This window comes from Aphelocoma coerulescens, chromosome 1A (assembly GCF_041296385.1).
Source record: "Aphelocoma coerulescens isolate FSJ_1873_10779 chromosome 1A, UR_Acoe_1.0, whole genome shotgun sequence".
Classification (NCBI taxonomy): domain Eukaryota; kingdom Metazoa; phylum Chordata; class Aves; order Passeriformes; family Corvidae; genus Aphelocoma; species Aphelocoma coerulescens.
The window spans coordinates 7,503,618-7,529,207 of NC_091014.1; the positions used below are offsets into that span (position 1 = coordinate 7,503,618).

At 45.3% G+C, this 25,590-nt stretch overlaps 1 protein-coding gene across 2 annotated transcripts in view; it reads right to left on the minus strand.

The window, feature by feature from the left end:
* The window catches only part of FRMD4A (FERM domain containing 4A), a 174,632-nt gene that overhangs the window by 35,484 nt on the left and 113,558 nt on the right, over positions 1-25,590 (minus strand). For both annotated transcript variants that reach the window (XM_069035126.1, XM_069035136.1), the window contains exons 8-12: positions 24,252-24,335; positions 17,526-17,591; positions 17,260-17,317; positions 15,398-15,484; positions 1,206-1,282 (exon numbers count right to left, since the gene is read on the minus strand). In XM_069035126.1, coding sequence (XP_068891227.1) covers positions 1,206-1,282; positions 15,398-15,484; positions 17,260-17,317; positions 17,526-17,591; positions 24,252-24,335 — 372 coding nt within the window. The remainder of the gene's footprint in view (positions 1-1,205; positions 1,283-15,397; positions 15,485-17,259; positions 17,318-17,525; positions 17,592-24,251; positions 24,336-25,590) is intronic.

The following is a 25,590-nucleotide window of genomic DNA, read 5'->3' on the forward strand; positions in this document are numbered from 1 at the left end:
AAACAGCCAGAACTTAGGACATTTAGGGGCTCCTGGCTGTTGGTCGCTCAGAGCACGCATTTCTGATGCCTCACCGGCTGCCGGAGCCTCAGTGGGGGAAGGAGTGCACTACCCCCAGATCCTGCTGCTGGAAGATCTCCCAGTGTATTCTCAGCTTTGGGAATTTACTCTGCTAGGTTTCATGCGACTGTTTACGTGCTTAATATTAAGCAGATGCTTTGAGGTTCTGCTGACCCGGAGCTGCACAATGACATGAGTTGTTTTACTTGGTGCTTGTTTTAACAAAATGCACCTATGCAGACAGGCACTGTTGTACTGGTGTGACTGTGCTCATATCAGGGTAAATAAGGATAGAAATTGCATGCAAAATTCCCCTGATAAAAGTACATCTATTAGTACACAGATAGGCATGGGAAACAGGTGAAACAGGATGACAGCTGAGTGATCAGCAAAACACACTACTACTAGCAGATCATCAAATCAGTCTGGGCAGAGAGATGGTTTCCATCAGTGGTATTATACTTACAGTGCAAGTGAAACATTGCTTTTAGTCAGAATAACTTTCAGAGCCATGCACACACTGTGTGCTGTAACCATCCGGTAATGCAAACACTGCACTGATGAACGCACTGATGGGATGCAGCACAGTCCCTTGAACTCTCATATAAGGATTCCAAAGTAAGAAAAAAAGACTCCTGTGCCAAAAAGACTGATGGGCTTTCATCCAGGCTGCCGGTAAAACTCTGGTTCCGTGCCATTCCTTTCGGTTGTACTACTGAATATTTATTTACAAAAAAGCATGTGAGTACAAAATCTGGCGCTCGTCTCCGGACTCTGAATGAAACACGGACACAAGGCAAACCCCCCTTTCGCGCACGGGGGCTGCCGGCACTGCAGCTGGGGCACCGGGACTGCACAGTCCCGGGGGTCACAAGGTGCCAGAACAGAGGGAAGGGGAAAAAAGCATACCGCTAGGAGCCGAGGGGAAACACATCCTCAAAAACGCACACCAGAAGCCGAGACGTCCCGCTGGAAGGAAGCAGCAGCCCCCGGCTTGGTACCCGCTGCCTTTCTCTTATGTGTACCCCAGCTACCAAGCGCGGCGAGCCCCGCACAGCGGCGGGGGCAGGGCGGCTCGGCAGGACCCGCTCAGCCCGGCTCGGCACCGCATAGCCCGGCTCAGCCCGGCCCGTCTCGTGGCTCACCTGCGCGGATCGTGCACCTCCACCGAAAACTTCTTCTCGCGGAAATAGAGGTTCTCCAGCTGCCTCCATTGGAAGATCTGCGGGGAGAAGAAGGGGATGAGGCGCCTCCGCGCTCTGCCTCGCCCAGCCCTGCCCGCCGCTTCCTCCCGGCGCTGCGGCGGGAATGCCCCGCTGCGCTGCGCTCCGCCCCGCCCGCGCGGCCCGCCCGCGCCCCCCGCCCCGGACCCGCGGGGCAGCCCCGGGGCGGGCGGCGTCCTCCGTCCCTCCTTCCCTCTGTCCCTCCGTCCCTCCGTCCCTCCTTCCCTCCCGCCCGCCGGGCCCCCGCTGCCCGCGGAGGTCTCGGTGCCGGGGGCAGGCGGGGAAGGGCGCCGGTTTCACTCTGCGGGGCCAAATGCGTTGAAACACACGCAAACTCCGGGCAAACCGGGATTCGACTACATTTTCCTTGGAGGGCTGGGACCTGGGGTGGGTGCATCGGCCCCTGGCACAGCAGACTTTCCCCGGGGTGAAGGAGGTGAGACCCCCATGAGGGCGTCTCGTCCCGCTCTACCCAAGTGCGATACCCAGGCTCTGCTTTTATCCCGCATTCCACTTAACACTGGCGCAAGCATGAGCCGAGTGGAGTCAGTTTATCTGTCCCAGGTGCTGTCAGGCTCGTGGTGGCGATGCCCAAGGCTCCAGGTGCTCCCGGCAGTACAAAACACGACAATGAGCAGGTCATATCCCAGCCCCTGTTTTAGAGGTTGCCCTGCCGGGGCATCTCAGAGAAGCACTGGAACAAAGCAAACACTACCACCAAGGGGGAAACTGAGGCACGAAGTTTTTCATGGGAGCAAAATGCGGCGTGCCCTCGCCCCTGAGTCAGCATGGGCCAGCCCTGGAGGGCTCTGCGTGCTCCGGGGCAGTGGGATGCTCTCACATGGTCCTGTGCCCACACTTCTGACGTGAAACAACCCCCATCTCCCAGGCAGGAGGGCGGACCGACCTCAGGAGCAGCGAAGGACGCGGTGACAGCCAAACAGTGCCAGCTCCGCAAACCACCACACCGTCACCACCGCGGGCAGCTCCACCACTGCCTTCTCCTTACAAATGAGGAAACCGAAATCCAAACTCTGGCTTCCAGGCTTCTAATCCACAGGGAGGAGGCAGCCTCCACCCCCCTGGGCACCGCGGACTTCGGCTTCCCTGCACTGCCCCTAGCAAGCCACAGAGCTGGGGAACGTAGCCCCGCTGCTGGGGAGCACAGCCAGCAGAGCTTTCCCTGATTTACACTCCTTCTCCCACTCCAAGGAGCTTCTATGGAGTTCCTGTTCTACCCCCGAGGAAGGCGCTAGCTCCTGACACGCCGAGATAAGCCTCGGTTGCCAGTGTCAGCGCTCTGGAGATAAGTAAACAGGAGGCGTAATTTGATTTGCACTGATATAGCTGCTGGCGGAGCTGAAATCTAGAGAATAAAACAAACCTCCCGAGAGGACCCAAAATTTTCTCCTTGCTGGTGTTTTGGGGGCAGCAGAACTGAGAATATTTGTTAGTTAAAGTTTCCAAGTAAGGTTGTTTTTTTTTCTCTATTATTTTTTTTCCCCTTCTGTAACAGGGTGCTTGGAAGGAAGGGTGGGGAGTAAGAAGGGCACTGAGTTGCCCCATATTCTGGGGCTGTCCACGTTGCAGGGGGCAGGGGAAGAAGGGGGCCAGGAGAGATGAGAAGTCTGAAAGGTTGAGTTACATTGTCCTTAGGGGGTTATTTTATTCCTCCACTGGAAATATTAATTGCTGCGTAAAAGTGGTAAATACCAAATGAAGCACAGAAACACCCACTATTTTACCCACTGAGGGAGGACAGACACAGGGTGAAAGGGTTAAGCTGGAAGCTGAAGTCTGCCTCCTCTTTAAGTGCCTGCCTGGCTTCAAAGGCATGAAAAGGAAGTTTGGGGCCTAAACTCCCACAGACAACAACTGGGGTCAAGCTGAAAACATCCCTCCCTGCTTCCAGATGCCCGTCCACAAGGCGGGGAGGACAACGCGGCTGTGCTGCACGGCATGTGCAGAGGACGTGTTTGGGAGGCGCTCAGACATGTGGAACACATAAGAGTCTAAACAGTCAGCAGATCACACCCTTCAGAAAATATCCCTCTGTCCCCAGGTCCCCCGTTGTCATTTATGACTAAACTTCGGCGTGGCGCAGGAAGAATTTGAAACTTTTCTGAGCTGCTGGCAGCTGCTCTGTTTGGATGCTCTCCTGCCCATCCTCCCCCTCTGACTCTGCCGGATGGTCCCCTGTGCTCGGATCCTTTTCTATTTTACCCTCTCTGCTACCAAATCTCACAGTGCTGTTTGCTAACGGAAGCTCTGTTTCTCGTTTCTCTTCGATGATTAACTCCAACTGTCCAAACACACAGGGCTCTGGGGAAGCTGTTCAGATGCCCAAATGTAGGCATGGAGTGCCCTTTTCCATGCCCCAGGGTTCCTTGCCTGGCCCCTGGCTGCTGCCCTGGGTGGGAGGAAGCCTGACATAGGTCCGGTGCAGTATCTGCGAGCCCCACGCAGATGTCTTGGATCACCAGCAGTGCCTAAAACAGCATTAGACACCTACGTTTTGGGCACTGGAGCAGCTCCCCAGATTGCTGAATTTTTATATTTAGTTTTGTTATTTTCCTTGGCCGGGCACAGAAGGAGGCAAATCCAGACTCTTGGGAGGAAGGGGGTGAAAGTGACCCCACAACCGGAGTTTGTGTCTTTTATTCCATAGCTCTGCTCTCCAGAATGTGCACGTGTGTTTTACCATTGCTGTAATTATGCTCCATTTGCTCCCCAAGTATTTTTCTACAGTCTCCCACTCCTTTTTCCCACACTGATCTGAGAGGTCTCTCCCTTCCTATACAAAAGGAATCCAATCTGCAAAAATGTGAATACCCACAAGAAAGTATCCACTTTCCTGTTAGCTGATCCCAATCCCTCCAGAGAAACAAAGCCGAAGGTCCCCCTTCAGCCAGACCTCCTAATGTAAGCAAGCTGTTCCCTTCACCAGTTGCCCGCCTTATGCACAGTCTCAAATTGATGATGTTAATGCAGTGACAGATGCACTAGGTGCCATTAGTGGATCTTCCTAAATGGAAGCATAATTTTTACCCATCAAGATCCTTTTACCACACTGGTGCTTGCAGCCTTCACTAGGGAATAGAGCCACAGCAGGGAGCTGGTCATAATTTCAACAGGGTCTTGTGGAAATGCAGTGACAACAGATGTGTGCTGGTTTTGGGGCTGGTTTGAGTCAAAGCATCCAGGTTCATGGCAGGTTTGCCTCTCCCTACACTGAGGTTGGGTCTGTTTTTGTGTTGTTTGGCTTATGATTGTCTTTGGTTAATTTGCTGGGTCGAATCCAATGCCTGCACTTGTGGGTGGGACAATTTGTATATGTTTTACTGGGATTGTAGCAGAGGTGCAGTGACCCTTTGACAAAAAGTATGTCAGCAAGGACTGGGACAGCATCTCCCCAAACACACTGGAAATGGGGCTTAGGAGAAAGTCAATCATTAACACAAGCTTAGAGGACAGTTCCCCTGCCCTTGAGTAGCTGCCTTCACTCAGTGCCCGCAGACAAGGGGACAATTAGCAGTGCTGCAGAGGGCCAAGTCTCTGTGATGTGGTGGTTTGCCCGCTGGGTTCTCTTCTGAGGTCAGCAGCTCATTTTGGATCATGCAGCTCTGGGCAGCTTTCAGATGGGAACAATTTTTGGTAGTGGCCATCATTACAGGCTGCACATGAGATGATTTAATCTTCAACAGACACTTAAGGAAGTATCTCTGAGACTGGCTTTTGAGCACAGCTGCACACTCACACATGCATGTGAAAAGGGCTACTAAAAGAGGAGAAAAGAATTATTCCCTCCTCCTCCGAGGGCCCTGTCCCGACTGTGGTCTCTGTTTCATCATGCCAAGAAAACTGGAACTGACACTATCACTTGAATTTGAAAAACTGCTTATCAACCCTTGAACATTCAAGGGAATAACTGTTCCCTGTCAGACCACGTGCACTGTTTAAAATGTGTTGGAGTGGGTGGGGAGGCCTTGATGGGGAAACCAGTGCCAGAAATGGTTTCTACAAAGCTGGCAGCTTAGAAGAGGAGCCAGGAGACAGATCCGAGTGCTGCATGGTGCGCTGCAGAGAATTCAGGTGCAAGCTACAGGAATTTTCTCATTGGAAACCCCTTCCAAGAGGCAGACAAGCTTGCCAGGCACCAGATGTTTGTGACTAGTTACAAAGAGCTGCAGTCAAAGCCCTTCAGATGCAAGCTTCTTTTGTGAGCACATTTGTGGTTTGCTGGATGGTCCTTAATTAAGCTGAGCCTGGAGGAGAGAAGGCCCAGGGATCTGCATCCATTTCAGCTATGTGAGTCTGAAGGATTTTTTACCATTTTTATTGACCATGAGGCTGGTGCCATGGAACTTGCACACGCCAGGAGGTAGGGTCAGTGTCAGAGTATTTGCAAAATGCTGGAGGTTCCTGGTAAAGAAGGGAATGTGTTTTGTGAATGAAATATGATTGTTTCTGGCTTGGTCACTCATGGCCTGGGTGACCTGGACTTTGCAGAGGTGTGGGGACCTGAGTTAGTGCCCTGGGCTGTGCTCTGCCCCTTTGTGCTCAGGGAGCCTTGCCTGAGTATTCAGTGGAAGTACCATGCCATATATTTGGGAACCCCTGGCAGTAATGAGGCTGTTGCTTGCTCCTGTGTTGCCCTTCAGCTCAGGCACAGGACGGAGGGGGTTGCTGAAGGCCAGCACTGGAGGTTGGTGCAGAGTGCTGTCTGAGCTATGGTACCTAGAGAAACATGCCCAAATAGTACCTTTTGGAATAATTCCAAATCCTGAGGTTGGGGTACGGGGTCCCTGATACTGTTTTCTGCCTGCTGTGCCCAGAAGAGCCAGACTCAGCACTGAACTGGGGAATGTGCACTATAGCTGGGCATACTGTGGGGACACAGTGTGAACCATTTTGCATTTGATCTCTTAAGAACCAAATATAAGTGCCCAGCAGTCTCATTTTCTTTCTCTTTTCTGTGTGCTGAATCACCTGAGATGGGGCACAGGCTGAATGCACACACTCTCAAGGGTTCCACATTCATGCTTGGTGGCTGTTCAGAGTCAAACCATCCGCAGAAATCTACAGAGGATCTATCTGCTGTTAGCTCTGTTTAATGACCCAAAGGGGATTTACAAAGAAGATGAAGACAGACTTTGCTCAGAGGTGCCCAGCAAAAGTGTAAGAGGCAATAAGACACAGGCTGCAGGGTTGCAGCAAGGGAAATTATTAGAAGATACCTAAGTTAAAACCCCAAACCCCAAAACAATCAGTGTAGGTGGTCAAGCACTTAGGGCCATGAGTAACCTGATCAAACTCTGAAGGTAGCCCAACTTTTGGTAGGAGGTTGGACTAGAGACCTCCAGAGGCGTTTCTGACCCATAGTTTTCTTTGATTCTAAACATCTAATAAATGACCAACTGTAATTGCTGTTGGACTTGCTGATCTATATGGCGTCTCCCAGTCCTTCAAGTCTTGCCACTTCCTAGATGATTAATGCCTTGTTAAATCACACTATGCAGAAGGAAAAATCATCCCTCCAAATGCATGGACTACCACCCAGACTGGATGCTCTGTATGGCTTCTGGGAAAGGCAGAGAAACGTGGCACATTTATAACAGCCCAAATGCAACCCCTTCCCTCGCCTACACTATGGGCAAGAGCCAGCACTGGATGACATCCTGATACTAAAACTGATATTAAACAATGGAACTAAAACAATGACAGTATTTTCACACAGCTTGCATGAGTGCAGCTACAAACTCCCAAGTCTTTCGTCCTGCAGTTTAAAGACAAAACAAACATAACAAAAGGAATTCCTCCTTGGAAATGTAATTCCCTCCACTAAACAAACCAGCAAGCAAAATTCTAGGAGCTGAGTTATGCAGGAGGTCAGGGTGGAGGTTGTGAGCGGTCCCTTTTTGGCCTTAAATGCCATGGAAATCACAGCTCTAGAGAAGTCAATGGCAGTTTTGTCCCAGTGATTTCAGCGGGGCCATGGTTTCCGGGCATGGATTTGTGTTCTGCCTCAAGCCAACCCTGCTCCCATCAATCATACCTCTGTCAAACTAGTTAGAGTGAAGGAGGAAGGATTTGGTCCCGGCAGAACAGCACCATCTTAGCTCAAACAAATGGGCTCTTGTTTCAGAGGCAGATTTACCAAGAGATTTCTGTGGGCTGTCACCTGTGAATAAGTGTGACCCAGTGCTGAGGGTGCCCCTGGGTCATGAGCTGGGGATGCTGCTGCACCGTAACCTAGTCCTCCATCCTGCCACACTTCCATTCATTCCTTATTTTTATTACTTTGGGGTATTTTTTTCTTTCACTTCTCAAAACAAATAAAAAAGAAAAGATTTCCTGTGTGATTTGATGTGGGAAAAGCCCTACCAATGATCTTCCCAGAGGCTTGCCGTCCTCCCTTCCCTCATGGAATGAGAGAATGGCTTGGCTAAGTGGGACTTTCAGTGGTCTGTCAGCAATCCCAGCTCACTATCTAATTATTTCTTCGCCTTAGGCTTCAGGCCTCTTTTCTTGCCAAACAGACAAACAATTTCTGGTCCAATTTGAGATCCCTTTTGCTATGTGCTGTTACTGTGGGACCACACCACCCCAACAAACATTTCCGGCTTGACCAAACACAAATTGAGTCTAGGTCTCTATAATAACCACTTTGCATTCATTTCCATTATGGAAACACAATTCCCTATTAAATTTCAAAGCAGCTTATTGTTCTGAGAGACAGCAGAGCATCAGATCAGAGAGGGAAGAGCTGCTATGTGGACAACGCATTATTTGTCTACATAATGCAACTTGATATTTGTGTCTGTAACTGTACACAGACTGGAAGATCAGACTTTGACTTTATATACAACCAAATCCACTTTCACTGCACATATATATTTGGTAGCTGCTGTTAGATTTTGCATTGCTGTCACCATGCTGTGTGTGTCTAAATCATCAGGTCTACAAAAAACCTTTTTTCGTGATTGGTTTAAGTTAAACTTTCTCACTTTTATTCTCTGCAAGTGCATCAGAGTGACTGGATCTTTCTGCATTGAAGAGCTCTCCTTTCTGGCACAGTACACTATGTATTAGATAAAGGATGCCCAGTCTGTAGCCTATGAATCAGCTGTGGCACCCTAGAAGGATTTATGCTGCCCGTAAACCATTACTTCTACTCTCTCTCCTAAGAATCCTTATGTCTTCTCCAGTGGGTTGGCTAAAGTATCTCTGTTTTGGAACCAAAATACAGGAATCACGATTCCCGTCCCATGCTGCTGTGGCAATGCACATTGTGAATTCAGTTGTGTGACTGAAAACAGTCCTGTGATGCTGGGCGTCTGCACAGGAGGTGCCATGGCAGCAGCAATCCCACTCTCATGGTGATGGCTGCAGTGCTCGACCTTCTGAACCTCCTGACCAAGGACTAAAGGTGCCTCATGCCCACAACCACCGAGTAAATGGGACCCCTGCCTGGCTTCATCTGGTGATAAAAGTGCCCAGGCCTTCAGAGCAGCCCTAAGAGACAGCATCTGAGCAGGGTGGGGTGTGGAGGAGCCTGCTACCACTTCAGAGCCAAGCACAAGTGCTCAAGGAGGTTTCAGTCTTGCTCCAGATCTCCACCCTAACTCCAGGGCTCTGAGGTCCAATTTGTTTCACTTTGTGCTGTTGGAATGATTTGTCTTTGCATCATATTGAAGTTCCTGCTGTGTGCTGTGCTGCAGAACCATTTAAGACTTGGCTGCTGGTTTTACAGAGAATTACTCTTTAAGACCTGAATATGACAAAGCACTTAGAGAAGGGAGTTTTAATTTGATGAGACTACTCCTATATTTAATGGTAGCCCATGGGATTTACTTGGCTAGATCATGGGATGGGATGTCATGCTCTAGCCTTTCTGAATGTAAATTCTCACAGAAAACTCTGGGAACTTTATGTCTAATGGTATCACCACAGTATACTAAACCACCAAAATAGTGCTAGTTTCCTTATTAAACAGCCTTAGACTATGTATTAATGTTTGCAAGCATTGTAGTTGATCAAACTACTTATTTACCTACATAATGGAAATTGAGGGTAACCATTGTATGATTTTAAAAAGTTGGTTTACCTAGACAATATACTCAACTGTCTGAAATCAGCCCTGTTTGGAAGAGACACTGAAGCAAATTTTTACCAGCTTTTACGAGAAGGAAAAAGTGGTGATGATGACTTTATACCTAACTGTTAATTCATCCTGGTTCAACTGTGACAAATTCCACACAGCTGAACTCTTTCCAACATGTTCTGAACTGTGAAGCTCTTGTCTCGCTCCACAAAGTTACTGAGTAGGTTAATGGCTTTTTCTTTCTCTGGCTGCAGTGATTTATGCAGCCTGTATCCATATCCATCTCCTACAGCTTTGCTGTAGGATACTGATTGTGGGTCAGATGGCGAATGGGATTGGGAACTGATCGAGGTTAAGAGTGACCACTTTTTATGACTCGGTTGAGCTGAGCCAGTCTGATCCCTTCTCTGGAGCAGTTTTCTTCCCAACCGCACAGTTATACCAGGATGGCTGAGGAAGGGGCCCAGGGGAGGAAGTGAGCAATGGTGGCAGGATTTCAATGGGGGAGGAGGGTGCTGAAGGCCACTTCAGCTGATACTGCTGCCAAAAACAATGTTCACTGAATCACAGCCCAGTGGCATGTCCAGCCAAATCCTGTGGAAGTTCTCAGTGTCAAGGACAAAATTCTGCTTTCCAGCCCAGTGTGCTTTGATGTCATTTATTCAGCTCCCAGTGTGTTTGGAAGCTCTTTGGCACAGTGATAAGGCATGGAATAGTGGGTGCTGAAAGGGGAAGTGCCTGGTGCTGGATGGTAGAAACCCCAAAGTGAGGGCAAGCAGCAGTAAAAAAAGGTGCTGGTGACAGCATGGTGTCCTGTCGAATGGGGATGGAATAAGACATTTCAGCAGGGGAAGGGTTTAAACTATGTCTGCTCTTCAGCAGTCACGGTCTGGGTCTTACATTTTGATAAGGAAAGAAATTGGGTGAGCAACCTCTCTCTATGAGAAGAAACAGCATGATAAGGAACTTCGCTTTATATATGTCTCCCTCCTCAGTGCTCCATGTTTCCAAATACGAAACCAAGACTGAATTACTGCACTATAAAATGAGTTGAACCCACTGTGACCTGAAGACTGTTTCAGTCTACAGCCAAGTCCATAACCCAAGAAGCACGAAGGATCAGCAACGGGAAGAGAAATAAAAGCCCAGAGCAGAAGGAGTCAGCAGGTAGTCCTTAACAGCCTGCTAATCACAGCGAATAATTTATTACAGCAATGCCACTGGGACTCCACGAGCTTTTAAACCAGTATTTCCTGGAAATGGTTTCTGCTCCTTTTTTATCATTTGTAAATTTGAAACCTTTTATCCCTGTCTGCAATGCAAAATCGTTTGCAAAGGTCCTAGGAAATGATGAGGATCCCAATGAAATGCGAGTCCAATACATTTTCTGACCTCACTTGATTCTGGATGCCCTAGAGAAAGTCCAGGCTGTTCTGAATACACCCTGTGACTCAGCAGCATGCCAGAGAGAGGAGCGAGACACATCCTCCATACCTCTGACAACAGAAACCAACTTGGTGTCAAACCAAACACCCTCCTTGAACATGAGGATTTATAACCCCTCCCAAAATCCTCTTTGAAAATAACCAACTCAATGTTAAAACCCTGGATGGAGGGTCACACTTTTAGTGCTATCTTCAATCCTTCTGAACCCTTGCCCTCTATTGCATCATGTGGCAAGAAGCTGTGCAAGTGAATTGGGCACCCTGTAACTAAACTGAATTTCATGTTTCTTTTGCCTTTTTGACTGTCCCAGTGTTCTATGATCAGTTAGGACAGCTGACAATTTGTCAGCTTTCTCCTTCCCATTATTCACTAGTTTCTGTACATTTCACATCAATCCTTACCTTATGTTTTTTTAAGTTACTGGTCTGTCATTCCTTCAGCACAGGAAGCACAAGTTTAACCACTCCATCAATGCAATTACTGACTTGACAATGCTTCATTATGCCCTAAAGCAGAGAGGATCTACTTGTTCTGCAATAAAGCAGCTCTTAATTAGGCTATTGCTCCTCCTGTGTAAATATCTCATTTTGCCTCTAGAATTGGGAAAGTTCACTCTATCTCTTGTTGTTTGGAAAAGGCCAAGTGGCACCAGACAGCAATCTTTCACTTTCTGGACACAATTAATGTGCTGCTTACTTTGCTCATGCTTTTGACAAGCAGGTGATTTTTCTCTGATCAGGCACTTAAAACTACTGACTTTACTTGTGTTCTGCATTGCTTGTTAAGATGGGTCCAACTCGCTTCTTGCATGTTTTTGCATGTTTAAATGGGAGGTCAACCTGTTATCTTTGCTCTGGATTCACAATGACACTACAAACTACAAATTAAATTTGTCATGAGAAATCACAGACTGTTGAGGAGACTTTATGGCAAGGGACAGAGCATTTTTGCAGCATGCTTCATTTAATCTCAGAGAAAGGGTAACGCTGAGAAGAAATGGCAGAAACTGCTGTCACAAGGAAACTTTTTGTCAAGTTATGTTCATGGCTGAATTTTGTGATGTCTCACATTTTATCTTATTTCTAAAAGCTTTTATTCCCTTTGGGTTCTCTTCAGTGACCAGATAATGTAAGCAGTGATAATGTTTATGAGTCTGAGAAAAAAGGCTAACTTTAGGTTTCATTGCCACTAGCTTTCTATAGAAGAAAATGAGATAACACTATACAGACGTACTTCTTACAAAGAAACTAAACATTACCAGACTCTCCTTTAAGGTAATTTTATTTTTTGTGAGAAGTTAAACATTTTGTCTGTCTTTTTATCTGCCATATGGTAGTTCTTTGGCTGACTTTGTTAATCATTCACTCTTCAGCTTGGAGTTAATTGTTTACTAACTGTTAAGCTGTGTGCACTAGGAAAATGCCTTTGGGCTCTTAAATCAGTGGGAATATCTCACTAGAACAACAGAGATATGCCTAGTGCTACTACTTGGGTGTGCAGATCTCACAGCTCCAGGCTACGCTGTGGGTCTTCGTGCATTGGTCTCTGGGGATGGAGTGGAGTCACATCCCTGTGTGCTGGTTAAAATGGACACACACCACTCACAGACAAATGCTCACATAGGGCGGCTGCAGTGCCTTGGTTGTCTTTCCAGCTGCCCTGCAACTCAAGCAAAAAACCCTCTAATGACCCTTCTCTGAAAATGATGGTTTGGTCTTTTCACAGGAAAGCATTTGTAGAAGTTAAGTTAAATGTAGAGGGAAATGGATTCTGCCCACCCTGGAAGCCATGAGCTGCTTCTACACAAATGACACTGGTTCTGCAAGCCCAACTTCCAGAATGCTTCATGCAAAATCCTACACAGCTGTGTCCCTAGTAATGCTGAAGGACTTGATGCCTGAGTGAGAATAGTGCAAGCAGGATAAGGTTCTGGCCCTGCATCAGCCTCAATTCCCCTCTCCAGTCTTGTCTAACTTGCTGACAAACCTGGTTAGTTTTCCAGAGACACATGCCTGATTTACTCCAGCAATTTAATAAAACCATGGTTTTGAGTGACTGCTAATGGGATCACCTGAGATAGGTTCAGCTGCTTAGTGTGGGCTACAGTTTTACTCGCAAACACAAGAAACATGGAAATCTATCTAGGATGACATATAGGAAAACATTACAATCTCCCTCATAAAACAACCAAGGTTTTTATATGCACTTAATATAAATGTCTTGATTTCAGCTGGTTTTTTGCTACAATTTTCTGCTTGTTTTTTTTCCAGGGAGACTTATTTTTCCATTGTAAGTTTTCAATTTGTTTCTGGCATCAGCAGTGTGCAGGAACAAAATATTAAAGATCAGAAAAGCCATAATCTCCTTCCCCCTCCCCCACCAATTTTACCTTGCAGAAAGTTCAGTAAGGTTTACCCCTCCCATTTGCACAGCAAAGACTTGAACCAGCCCATGCTGGTGCAGTGAAATGAATCAGATACTGTGGCAGGCTGCTCCCAGATACCAGGGTTATCGAGTGCAATTTTACAATCTAATTAGCAGAGGATTAAACACTGCGCCTCACTGAGGCAGTTGATCTGCTCTCACCAGAGGGGTTTTACCACCTGTGTAGGGTAAGAAGTCTTTTTACTTGCTCCACAGAAGGTAAAATCACTCCATGGAGAAATAAAGCCTCAGCCACTTTGTCCAAGTCCCATCCCTGATTTAGGCTGTTCATTTTGGAATGGCTCTGCCAACAGATGGGGTTTTCAAGCATCATGTAGCAGAGAAATGCTCATCTAGGCTGTCTTTTCACTGCTGTGGTCTCTGGGTTGTGGCAATGGACAGCTTCTAGCTCGGAAATTCCTGCTCTCCCTTTGTATCCAACCTTCCCTCACAGATATATGACCACTTCTGCCACAGTTCTCAGTGGTTTATACATAAGGCAGCACCATTGATTTTGTACACGATTTGCTGAGACAAAAAAAAACCCTAATTCCCAAAAAAGAGAAAACCAGCATCCTATATTTTAGGGTTACACTTGCAGAAAAAGGATCAGAGGTGCCTAAACCCCCAGATTTTATTAAGTTCCAAAACCAATGCTGCAGACTAGATTACTCTCAACAGCTGAGAAGAGAAGGCTTGACTCTTCTGGTGGAAATGTGTCTCCTCTCATGCAGTCAGAGCACCTGATCTCTCTTCTCCTTCCTTCCGATGCTTTCCACCAACCCTCTCATCCAAAGAGGGCTGACAATAATTGCTATAGCTTGTGAAAGACTGAGTCCTGTCATGGCAGGGCAATAATTTCTTCCAAAGAAATGTTTGTATTCCTGACTTCTGAAGGTATCTTTTAAGTACATGTCTTCCCTGGGGGGTTGGCACTACTGGAGATATGTGGGTGCAAACACCTAGCCTAGGCATGTTTTAAACTATCATGTGTGAGGATGGCTTGCCCTGCAGGTAATAATTGATCCCGAATAGATGTGTCTTTTAGTCTTTGTGAAGACCTCCTTACTCTCCTTGTCCTTTCCTTCAATGAATAAGAGCCCTATTAATAGCCTTCAGTGAATAAAAGCCTAATTGATGCACCTATTGTCTCTTGCTGCCTCCTTAGCAGTTCAGTTTTCTACCAAAACCTTGATTCTAGTTTATTTTAATAGAAGATGCTCTCAGTGAATATTAGGCAGTGTCCAACTTGAATGTGACCAGAGAAGGTGAAAGAAGAATTGGCACAGAGACAATGCAAAGAGAAATACAGTACATTAATTCACTGTGGAAGCTTTTCCATTCATAGAAGAGCTGTCCAGTTGCTCCAAATCATCCAGTTCTGCAGCCTACAAGCAAGCCTGAAGCCTTGCCTCCTGATGTCTCCACAGGTTTGCAGTCCAACAAGCACTGTTGCTAACAGGCTGTACATTCCCACCTGCAGGGCATGTGCTCAGGGATGAGGGTTTTATATTAGATGGCATCCTAGGTGGGAAGATCAGAACACACGGGTCCCTCTCATAGGCTGAGCTCAAGAATCAAAACTTCCCATGCCTTTTTTTTAGGCATATGTTGAAAGCCATCTTTACCTGCTACCTTGACATTAACTCTTCAGTTAATAAAATCGTTGCTTATCGAATGTAATGCTGGTCCTGAGAAAATCATGCAATTTTCTTTTTATAATAAATGGAAGCAGCTTTCCTGTCTCTTCATCCCTTTCTCTCTCAGATCATTTACGTCTTGACAAAACAGTATCAAGGGTTGGCTGAGCACGCCCAATGCACCATAGCCAGTGGATGGAAGGCCTCCAGCACCTGAGAGGATCAGTCCTTGAGTTCCCATCAATGTCTTATGAACCACACAAAAAAGAAACTTCAATTGCAAGATTAAGTGACACATTTCCTCCAAACCCCACAACTTTTAATGAATTATGAGCTACTTTTCCCATTAATTCTTTGCAGACATTCAGACGATTTTGGGAGAAAACGAACATCCTTCAAAAACCACATGAATCAATGCCAGCATTTGGTGTACATCACACCCTTGACTCCAGCTATGACGTGTGGCAAGCCCAGAGCTTGGTAGAAAAGTGAACACTTACCTTTCTTGGCTTCACTTTGTCATGGTAGTCATATTGAAAAATCCCCTTGTAGCTAAGTCCTAACCACCACGGAATTCCCTGTTTGTCCTGAAAGAGAAAACAGAGGGAGTCATATTGAATAGGATGGGGAAATGCTGGAGATTTCCTGTGTTGTCGTTCAAGGTGAAGATTTGTTCCTAAGTAGTATCTTTGAATGGGTGTTGTTAAATTTCCCCCTGCAAGTTCCCACAAGTCACAAAGCTCCACAGTGTTTAAAAGAGATCTGTTTCACTTTTTGCCATGACATATAAAACAATTTAAAATATGGCACGTGATCAAGTTACTCAAAATGCTGTCAGGGGAGGTGAGGAGGTTTGACATGGGTCCCTTGTGCAGTGGTGCATCCTCTTTCTCTCCCCTGTAAATTATTCAGTCTGAACACTGAAGATTGGAGGAAGGAAAGCAAAGCACCCAGCTGACTTGAATTATGTGGAGGGATTTTAGCATTAGTCTTGAAAATGCAGCAGTAATGGGATCTGAGAGCTACCAAGTGATAAGGTCTGACAGGCTCAGACCCAACTGCTTTGTGTCTGAGTGTGCAATAAAATGGCCTTATGGAGTAATGGCTGATATCTGATCCCAGTCTCTACAATTTACTGAGCTGAAGTCCTCAATGAAACTACATCTGTTCTGTTAATATGATAGAGAATGGCAGGGTAAAGCACAGCAAAACCAAAACCCTCACATCAGGAAGAAGCAAACCCTATTATGTGCAACATTTGCTGCCTCATTGCTGCTCACTGCTGCTTATTGACAATGGGGAGCTCACTGGAATAGCTCTCAAGTGTTTGTAGGATTGAACATCCAGCCCAATCCACTAGATTTTTCTTGATCTAGAGTAGTCCAAGAGATCTGGATGCAAAAGGTGCTGGAGAGATCCTGTCCTCTGAGAAAAGATGAGGCTAATGCTTTTTGCTAAATAATAATAGCCTTGTTATTGCATCCTATTAGCAGGAATAGACTAGAACCACATCCCCTGAGACAGGTACAGTCAGATATTTGTGTTTTTATGGTACCCCATGTGTGCAAGATATTACAGATGTATGAAAAACCATATGATCTGTGCACAGAGATAATGATGAAACACATCAAAACTTCAGGGGTGATAAATGAGGGAATATGCTCCAGGGAATGTGGATCTAGCTTTCTTTATATGTTTATTGATTTCTCTACTTAAAAAAAAATAACAAACCTACACAGCTGGTCAGGCAGGGAAGTAATAATGATAATATGAGGTTGGAAATTTTGGTGATAAATCATTAGACAAAAGAAATGAGGGATTTCATGAAGTCCACATAGAAGTGGAGAGCTGTTTGGGGATGAGAATGTGTTATCTATCTCTAGAGTACAGGACAATGTTCTGGCATTAAAAAGATGTACAATCTCCGTATCCATCTACGTATCTCACGTGAGGGGAGTTGTGGTATGTAGGTCCCGGCTGGCCCTAGATAGGTTTTCATGGATCTGCCATCTGGGAAAGGTCTGACCTCCTGGAGCTACAAAAGAGTGCCTGCCAGAGATGTGTCTGGCTTGTGCCTTTGGTGGTGGTTCACTGGCATTGCCATGCTGCTGACTATGAGCTGAATGCTCCAGCACAATAGGACTGCAAGAGTTTTATCTCCAAGAACAGGATTTTCCTCTTTGGAACTGTATTTACTAAACATGCACACACAGTTGAAATAAGTTTACCCTACCTCAGGAAGTGAAATGAGACTTTAGTAGCAGTGTATTGTATTCTGAGAGCAGGATGGCTGTTTGTACCTCTCTCCCTCCCTCTCCAACAAGAGTTTAATTCAGTGAAGTACCCATCTTGTAGCACGTACCTTTACTGCATAATAATGCACTCCATATGTTGGGAGGGATTCTACAATGCTCATGTAACTGCAAAACAACACAGAAGAGAGTAACATGTCTGAGAAGCTGAGAGGATGATCTGAAAAAAAACTTTGATAAATAAATAATTATGCCAAGAAATACTTAAAAATGAAGCATTGCTTGAGATGGGAAGCATAGTAACGTATTTACAGTCCTGTATAAATATTTCGTATTAAAACAAGGGTCACAAAGAAATCACTCTTATTTCACTTACTTTACAATTGCTTGACCTCTTGTCTGACCATTTAGTTTCTTGTAATGTTCAATGACTCGATCCTCACTGGAAAGGAAAAAAATTGGATGTTTTATATAATGGCATTATCATGACTAAGAATCTTGTCAAAAGCTGAAGAGATCTTTCTGTTACACAGCTACTGCCTGACAGAATCAAAAGATGCCAAGCAAAACCATTAGATGAGGGGATTTGGTGCAGACCAGGGTAAACAAAGGGGGAGTCACAGACTGAGAATAAAACTGGTTTTCTAAGAGTTGGGTTTCTAGTAGAACCCTTTTTCCTCACAAGCATGGTACCTACTTTTCCCTCTCTGCATTCCTTTCCTTATCTACAAATGATGCCCACAATATTACACTGTGGGCAAACAGATTCGCGTTGGAGCTGATGAAGATCTGCTCTGCCCTAACTGAAGTAACTTCTTTTCAAGCCCATCACATCCTCTGAAAGATGGTCAAAACTGTCAGAAATTGGTGGCCAGTCATAGCCCTAAGACTGACAGATTCCTCCTCACTGCAACTGCATAACTGCAGGTGCATTAGTGGAACTACTCTGGAGCAACCTCTCTCAGCAGGAAGCTGAATTCCTAGTGTACACAGAGGAATAATAACAGCAGGTTAAACAGCGACAGGGGATATTTCCAGGCACTCAAACTTGAGTTTCTTTACTCTTAAAGTACTCATATGCTTTTGCTTGCTTTTGGGTTATACTAATGTGCATTCCCCAGGCAACTCCTGGCTATGCACTGGGAGTTGGCATGAGCTGGGGCCCATTCCCAACAGCTCTTTGGAGACTAAGATCATTTCATGTCTTAGAAAGACATGAACCATGTCATCATGTTTTCCAAGGTGAAATGGAGGCTATTCCACACCAGTGGGCCTCTGTGTCAGAGAACAATTCTGAGTGTGTGCCAACAAGCGGTAGAGATGGAGCATCCAAGAGAAATCAGCACGACCCAAATGACAGATTGAGAGACACCTGTAAGTTCATTTTTAAAGCATTTCATTCATTATTCTCCAGTGAGAGGGCAGCAGAAGTATCTGATGCATACAATCAGCTGTCCTAGCAAGTTCACAGCATGGCAAAGTATAAGCCAAGGATCCAGTGTAATGCACACAAGACCTGCTCTGTTACACTGGCATGACAGAACACTTAGGTCCTCAGGTTTAAAACCAATTTATTGCCCTTTATTTTGTAATACTAAGGACAGGCAATCTGATGAGTCCCCTGGAGATACTGTACAGAACTTGCCAGACAAGAGGAAGGAAACTTAAACTACCTTTATGCCACCTTAGTGACCTCCCCACCTGGCCTTGCATAAGCTTCCAGCAGTGCCGCGTGTCCATCCCATGTCATCACACTGCATGTGGTTTAGGGCAATGTGAACTGGCATTCCTCCCTCCCTTCATTTCCTGGATCCAGCACGGACCCCCTAATGGGGCCTTTCAGTTGTCCACCATGTGGTAATCCTTCCTCAGGCAGAACTGAAGCCATTTGTATTGCTAGGCAGTGTGAAGGAGCACAGCAGTGTGGGATGATGTGATAGATGACCTCACCACGACTGCTCAGAGATGCCCACAGGGGCTTTTGTGGAGGACTGCAAAGCCTTTCACTAGCCTGGCTTAACATGACCGCATCTTCTCATTGCTGCCTTCCCCATTTGCACCCCTGTGCCAGAGAGGACAGAACCTCTTTTTAGAAAGAGAGGCAGAATCTCTGGAGCCAAAACATCTTTTAGAAAGAAGAGGCACAGGGAAGCTGAGGATTGTGCAGTCCTAATAATGAAGAGAGAAAGGAGGAGAATCAGAAACACCAGTGTAGGCAGCATAGAGCAATTCAGAGACAGTCTGTCGGATTGTCAGCAGGGCCAGCTCTCCCCTCACAAGCCTGCTGTTTATCTGAGAGTAACTGCTTTCTTTACTCACTCATCAAGTGGCTTCTCCCATTCATCCTACAAAAATAAAAGAGTCCTTTTTGGGGCAAGATGAAGTGATGTCCCACTAGCAGGCCACAGCAGGAACAGGATGCTGACTGAGCCAGTGACACATTACATGGGTAAAGGAATGGTCCAGCTCTCCCTTCAAATCCCTCAGAATCATTTTAATGCTTAGAAAATGATCTGTAAGCTCTAAATTCTACAGCTATTAAACCATATTCAGCACACTGATCCAAGCAAGTACCACAGATGTTAAGGGTGTGCACATGAAGGCAGAGCCTGGGTCTCCTGCCATGATTATCATAAACAGGATTATTTTTGGAGGAATAACTGAATTACATGAGTGTTCAGTATTGGAAGAACTCCAAAAAACATCATTCTTAATAAAAAAGATAGACAGAGAGGGCTTACAGCCCTTTGAAATTACCTCTTAAAACCATGATTACATGTGGATGCAATTCCACCATCTCAGACAGGAACAAACTAGGAGTGACTTCTCAGAACATAATGGAGTTTCTCCAGTTGAAAACACTGCTAGCCTTATTTTCCACTCTGTGCAGTTTATTGCACAGATCAAGCTCTCATATTGCTGCCATTCAAGGAAAGGATAGATGTACCTGGACATGCTGATTATTTAATGTGATTCTGGGTGTGCTCTGCTTTCTTATAAATGATTATTATAAAATTATTGATAAGTTCCTAGACCATACTCCTTGGGCAGGAAGACAATTGATGGCCCATTTCCTTCAAAAGGACAGATCAGATGTCAGCAATCCTTCCTGAACATCAGGACAAATAGTTATGTTTTTAACCCATGCTAGAAACGTGGGAGAGTCCAGGCTTTACCCAGTTCTTCTAAACAAATGCAGGCAATGCTATACCTCCATTGCTCTGTTAGGATACTGGTAATCTTCCTTTGTAAAATGTTTTGTGGTATACAGATGTTAAGTGCCAGGTAAGTATCATCTTTGTTTCTTCTTTCCTTTGGACAAAAATTACAAAGCCTGAATTATCAATCAAGGCATATTTAAGACGGGGATCTGCGGCCTTTCACCTTTCTGCAGCACTGGGCTTATCACCGAGGAAAGAAACGTGTACTCTAGAGCATGACTCTTTCGATCTATTTTGGATGGATTCCTTGGGAAGAGGTTACTGCTGCTTCTCTCCACTGACAGCAAAGGGACCTGAGGGCACCTAGCCCAGATAGTGACATCCACACTGGAAAAATGTTCACAGTCAGAACAATCTGTGTGACAGTCCCTCCTCTAACAATTCTTTGAACTTCCTTTTCCTTCCCACTGCCCTGTGCAACAAGGACCATCCAGCACACAGGTTGCTTTCTGCCTTCAGCTCTGGGTTGGAGGGTTAAGTCCAGCATGTGCCAGGGAAAACAAGCAAAATCAATCACGGGTCAGAAGGAGCATTAGCAGAGTCTATAAACATGCTCCCCTATAATTTCAGCTGTTCATCTCAAGGCAGCTGCCATGCTGCTATTGACAGCTGGGAGAGTGCTAGGACACTGCTGGGACCACCAGCTGACATCTCCTCTCTCCCTGCTTTCCTTTGTTGCTGTGTTGGTGACACAGAAACTCATTCACAGTGCAGGGCTGGCAGAGGATGCTTAACTAATGTAGAGACAGAGACACGGAGGCTGCTGAAGCACTGCTGTCTGTTTGCCAGCTCATAAAACTTTCTCCCCAAAGATGCAGAAGTTAATACATGGATGATATCCTGAGGCAGACAACTCTGATAAAGATCTTTAGAACCAACAAGAAATCCCTCCTGTCCCAGCAGCTTATAGAACTGGACAGCAGACAACTTGCAAGCAAATGCAGGACTTGAGTTTCTCATCATCAGATCCAGATTTTCAAAGTTAGCTGCTCCCTCCCTCTCTCCCCAGCACACCAAGCTGTTTTAATAAATTGCTGTTCTTTAGTGTTGTTCTGCTTCTAACCTGATTTGACCATTTTGATTATATTCGTGAACGAATAATGTCTTTATTTGCATACGCGGTCATACAGTCATACGCTGTCCCTCTGAAGCCACTAGCACCTCTTAGGCCAAGGGACCAAGAGCTGGACTAGGGCCTCAGGACTGTGCTGAACTAGAGAAAATCACTAAATAGCGACTTTCAGATGATATTTTCAGAGGTGGGTTTTCTGGCAACACTAATGCTTTGGGTTGCAACAAACAAGCTCATGTTCAAAGTCTGTGGGAACCTGGGAAGAGTCTCTCTTCCCTCTGGTCTGTTGAAAATTCCATTCTAGCATCTACTTTTGTGTTGTTGCATCTCCTCCTGGCCTTATTATTGACAACCCACTACTGGGCTGGCTTTTTGGGGAGGATCTGAAATGAGATAAAATGCAATCGCAAGTGTCTGGAAAGGAGCACTGTGAGTTAACACATTTCTAAAGGTTCTCTCCAGTCTCTGTGATTAGTTTCATGTCTGTTTCCATGCATGGCCAAGAGAAATCAAAACTCAGGGCCCCAACTCCTGGACTGTGTGGGAGGACCAGAAGCTCAGCTTTCATTAAAAGGAAAAGAAACGCAAACAAACGCAGCAAAAAGCCCCTTCTTTCTTCACCAGTAATCAGAAATGCCAAAAGCCGCTTGAGAACAAGATGTGCAACTGATTATTCTGAACCTGGAGAAAGCTGCAAGAGAATACAGGGAAGGGAAAGGCCTACACCATGGGTATGGAACCAGGAGACTCCATGAAGGTGGAATCAGAGACACAAACTGTACTGATCTAAGAATCCACGAGTCATTCCACAAGTCTTACTACATTTGGTAGGTGCAACAGCTGATGCTTTTTCATGGTGTGTGATGGAAATGTTGTATTATTTCATGCAGATCTATTACAGCATCTTGCTGAAGGTATCACCATATTTACTTGATTATTCATTTTATTATCTCTTAATCCATTTCATCTGATAAAAATGTAGTACAAAGTTCTTTGGTTTGTCTGTTTTAAACTAACTAGAGCCATTACCCATCCCACCTTTAATGTTTTCAAAGTTTCTTTCCAGGGTTGGAGATTCACTTGTGACTGCTTGCGCTAATGATGAACTACGGAATAAAACTGATTGCTCACAGAAAAGGACTGGATGCAATCTGCATCCAGTACACAATCTGTATGAGATGCAAAGTGAACACAGTTTTAAAAATCTGCTCCATTAGATCACTGAAGTTTGATCTATACTTTTGAGGCTTTTTGTCTGATTCAGCAACAGCTGCTTCCTGAGAGCATTAAGTGTTTTAGAGGGTTTTTAGAAAAAAGCCATCATTAAAAAATAATGAACTATTAATGTTAAAGAGGTCTCTGAGACTTGGTTACTGACATGAAATCACAAGGGAGTCACAGGACTGTAGCCACTGATTTTATTACCCCATTGGCAACACCATCTTCCCAACCTGTAACCTGTTCTCAGTCACACGAGAACCCCCACAAAATTAAGTACAGCTGCAAGTGCTGTACCTTGTGTATAAGTGCAAATACTCATATTCTGAGCACGAGGATTTTACATGGCTCTTCTTGCTATGTGGCACTTTATTAAGACCTTAGGCCATGTTGTTGCTGAAAAGGTCAGATTTTCCTTCCCTGTCAATGCCTACTTGTTCCCACCTCTCCTCTTGTGATGGCTTTCAGCTTGAGCTTCCAGTCTGTCAATCAGCCAGACGACCTGGAAATGTACTGCTTTTCAGGGTGTGGAGTAGTTCTTGGGAAAAGAGACGCTCCTAAGATGACGACCAATCTTCTTCAATGAAATGGCAGCCTATATTTATCACATTTCATGAAGATTTGATTTGGTTCTTAGAGAGAAATACCAGGAGATTGTGATGATCCACAGTTTTTCTGTCAGTGATCCTAATTTCTGCTGAGGACTCCGAATTTCTACTTGTATTATCAGAAAGTGATTAGGAGACCTCATGATGAGCTTGCCTATGACTTGACATTAGGTAGTTATTTCACTGTTGTAGCCATGCTACAAGAAGTGGCTGACCTTTTTGGCAAAGAGAAGAACTGAGATCATAACTTACAAACTGATTTGTTTTCCCCTGCCATCCTCAGATTGCCAAAATGCAGAAATTAAGAGTAGCAGATAAAGAAGTTCAATCCAACCCCCAGGCTTACAGCCTAATGCTTTAAAGGCAAACATGAAAGAGCAACAAGAAGAAAATGAAGTGAAGGTGTCTCACCTTTAATGAACAGTCTTTCCTCAAATTCTTTTCTATTTGCACAGATAAAAGGGATATGCAGGGTGGCAAAAAGAATCTATGTGTGTGGCATATAAAATCTAAGTGTGATCCTGCTCCTACCCTGGGTTTACTTTTCTGTGCAATAAAGACAGCAAACAAGCACCCACCTCCAAACATCACTGAGTTCATACAAAAGGAGATGAATTCAGCTGTGCCATACAGAGAGGACTTGCAAGATTGAACTGAATGACTCAACACAGGGCAGTGCAAAAGATTGACATTTCCAACTGGGAAAACTCTTTCACAGATGGAAAATGCTGGTAAGTAAATGGCACATTAGGCGTTTTGATTTCATCAGGACATTTGCACACTTACAGTGGATTTTTGGCCAGGCATTTGGCAGATGGGGAAACTGAGGCCCAGGGTGGTAGCTCTACTTGTGTTAACTCATGCAATGAGTCAGTGGCAGACCTAGAGCCAGAAGACAGGGATCTCTGCATCCCATTTCCACTCTCAGACCACATTGCCAGAGCCAGGTCCTGCACGAGACACTGCAGAGGGTGATACTTTACCAGTAAGCGAGGGAAGGATGCTCCTTCAGCGCTGGTGTTGGAAGGGCTGGCAGCTTCTTTAATTCATTCCTTACAACTTCATTGCTGAAAGAGAGTTCAAAAGGAGGATCAGGCTACAAGAAAACAACCACAATATTTGATATTACTTGACCTAGCTGGCAGGCTGCTATGGCTCTACATCTGTTCCTTCTTAACAAAAGGCACTGGGGTTTCCTTTTTCTCCTCTCTTTATTTGTTTTATGGCAGCCCAGTTAACTTTTCCTTCTATTATCAAAATTGGAGAGAAACTCTCCCAGATGGTTATGTTGAAGCACTTCCTACCAGTGACTGGACACAAAAGCCACCATGTCACATGTCACTGAGCAGGGTGCCACGGACATTTTCATATAGGAAAAAAAAACAAGGGGAAGAGAAAGTGATGCTTTCAGCTGCAATTATACACCTTTATTTAATACTTTACAAACTGCTGCAAAAAGTAATGATTTGCTTTCTTAGCATCAGAGGTTATTCTTAACCTCTTACCCAGTGACCTGTCCTTTGCATAACATCTTCACTGATAAGACTCCAGTTTGAATTTGTGTCCTGCTACACAAAACCCTCCCACGGAACCACCTCACTAACATTCTTCCTGCAGCCTCCAGTGGCCACAATGGCCAGCTGGAGCAGCATCACTGCACAGCAGAGAGCAGGGAGAGCTCATGAAATGGGAGGCAGATTCTCACAGATGAAATGAAACCATGGGATTTTCTCCTACAAACCCCAAATGCCTTCCTTCCCACTTTTAAACACACAAGGAATTGTGTGCACATTAAAAAAAAAAGCCTCAAAGGCTTGGGAAGGAAGGCAGTGCTGCTATTAATTTTTAAAATTGTAGAAATACACAGCCAAGAGGGCCAGACATGACACAGAGGAGTGCCAAAGAATTAATGTTGACCGGCTTACTTCTTGCCAGCAAGTTTTTCTGCCTTCTTAAACCCTTCCCTTTATCCTACCCAAAAGTGTGGCTGTGCTGGAACTGCACAGAGAGATACCTCTTCCAGAGCTCTAGATTTCCCAGCCCACTGGCCTCTCCAGTGGGGCTCGTAGGCAGTGAGATAGGTAGTCTTGACCTCTCTGGCTGTAGACCAGAGATCCTAACATCTGCTATAGACTCGAAGAGCTCTTGGACATCCCAGAGCCTGGGTTTTATTTTTGTCTCTGGGACAGTCTGTATGGTGGCTTGAAGAGAGGTCATACTTCTTCAGTTGTAAAAATCTTCCCACAGCATTTCTCCATTTGCAGGCTCTGCCTGAGACCTAGGTGGGTTTGTCTTAATTGGAGTCTGCAGGTTAATTGCTAG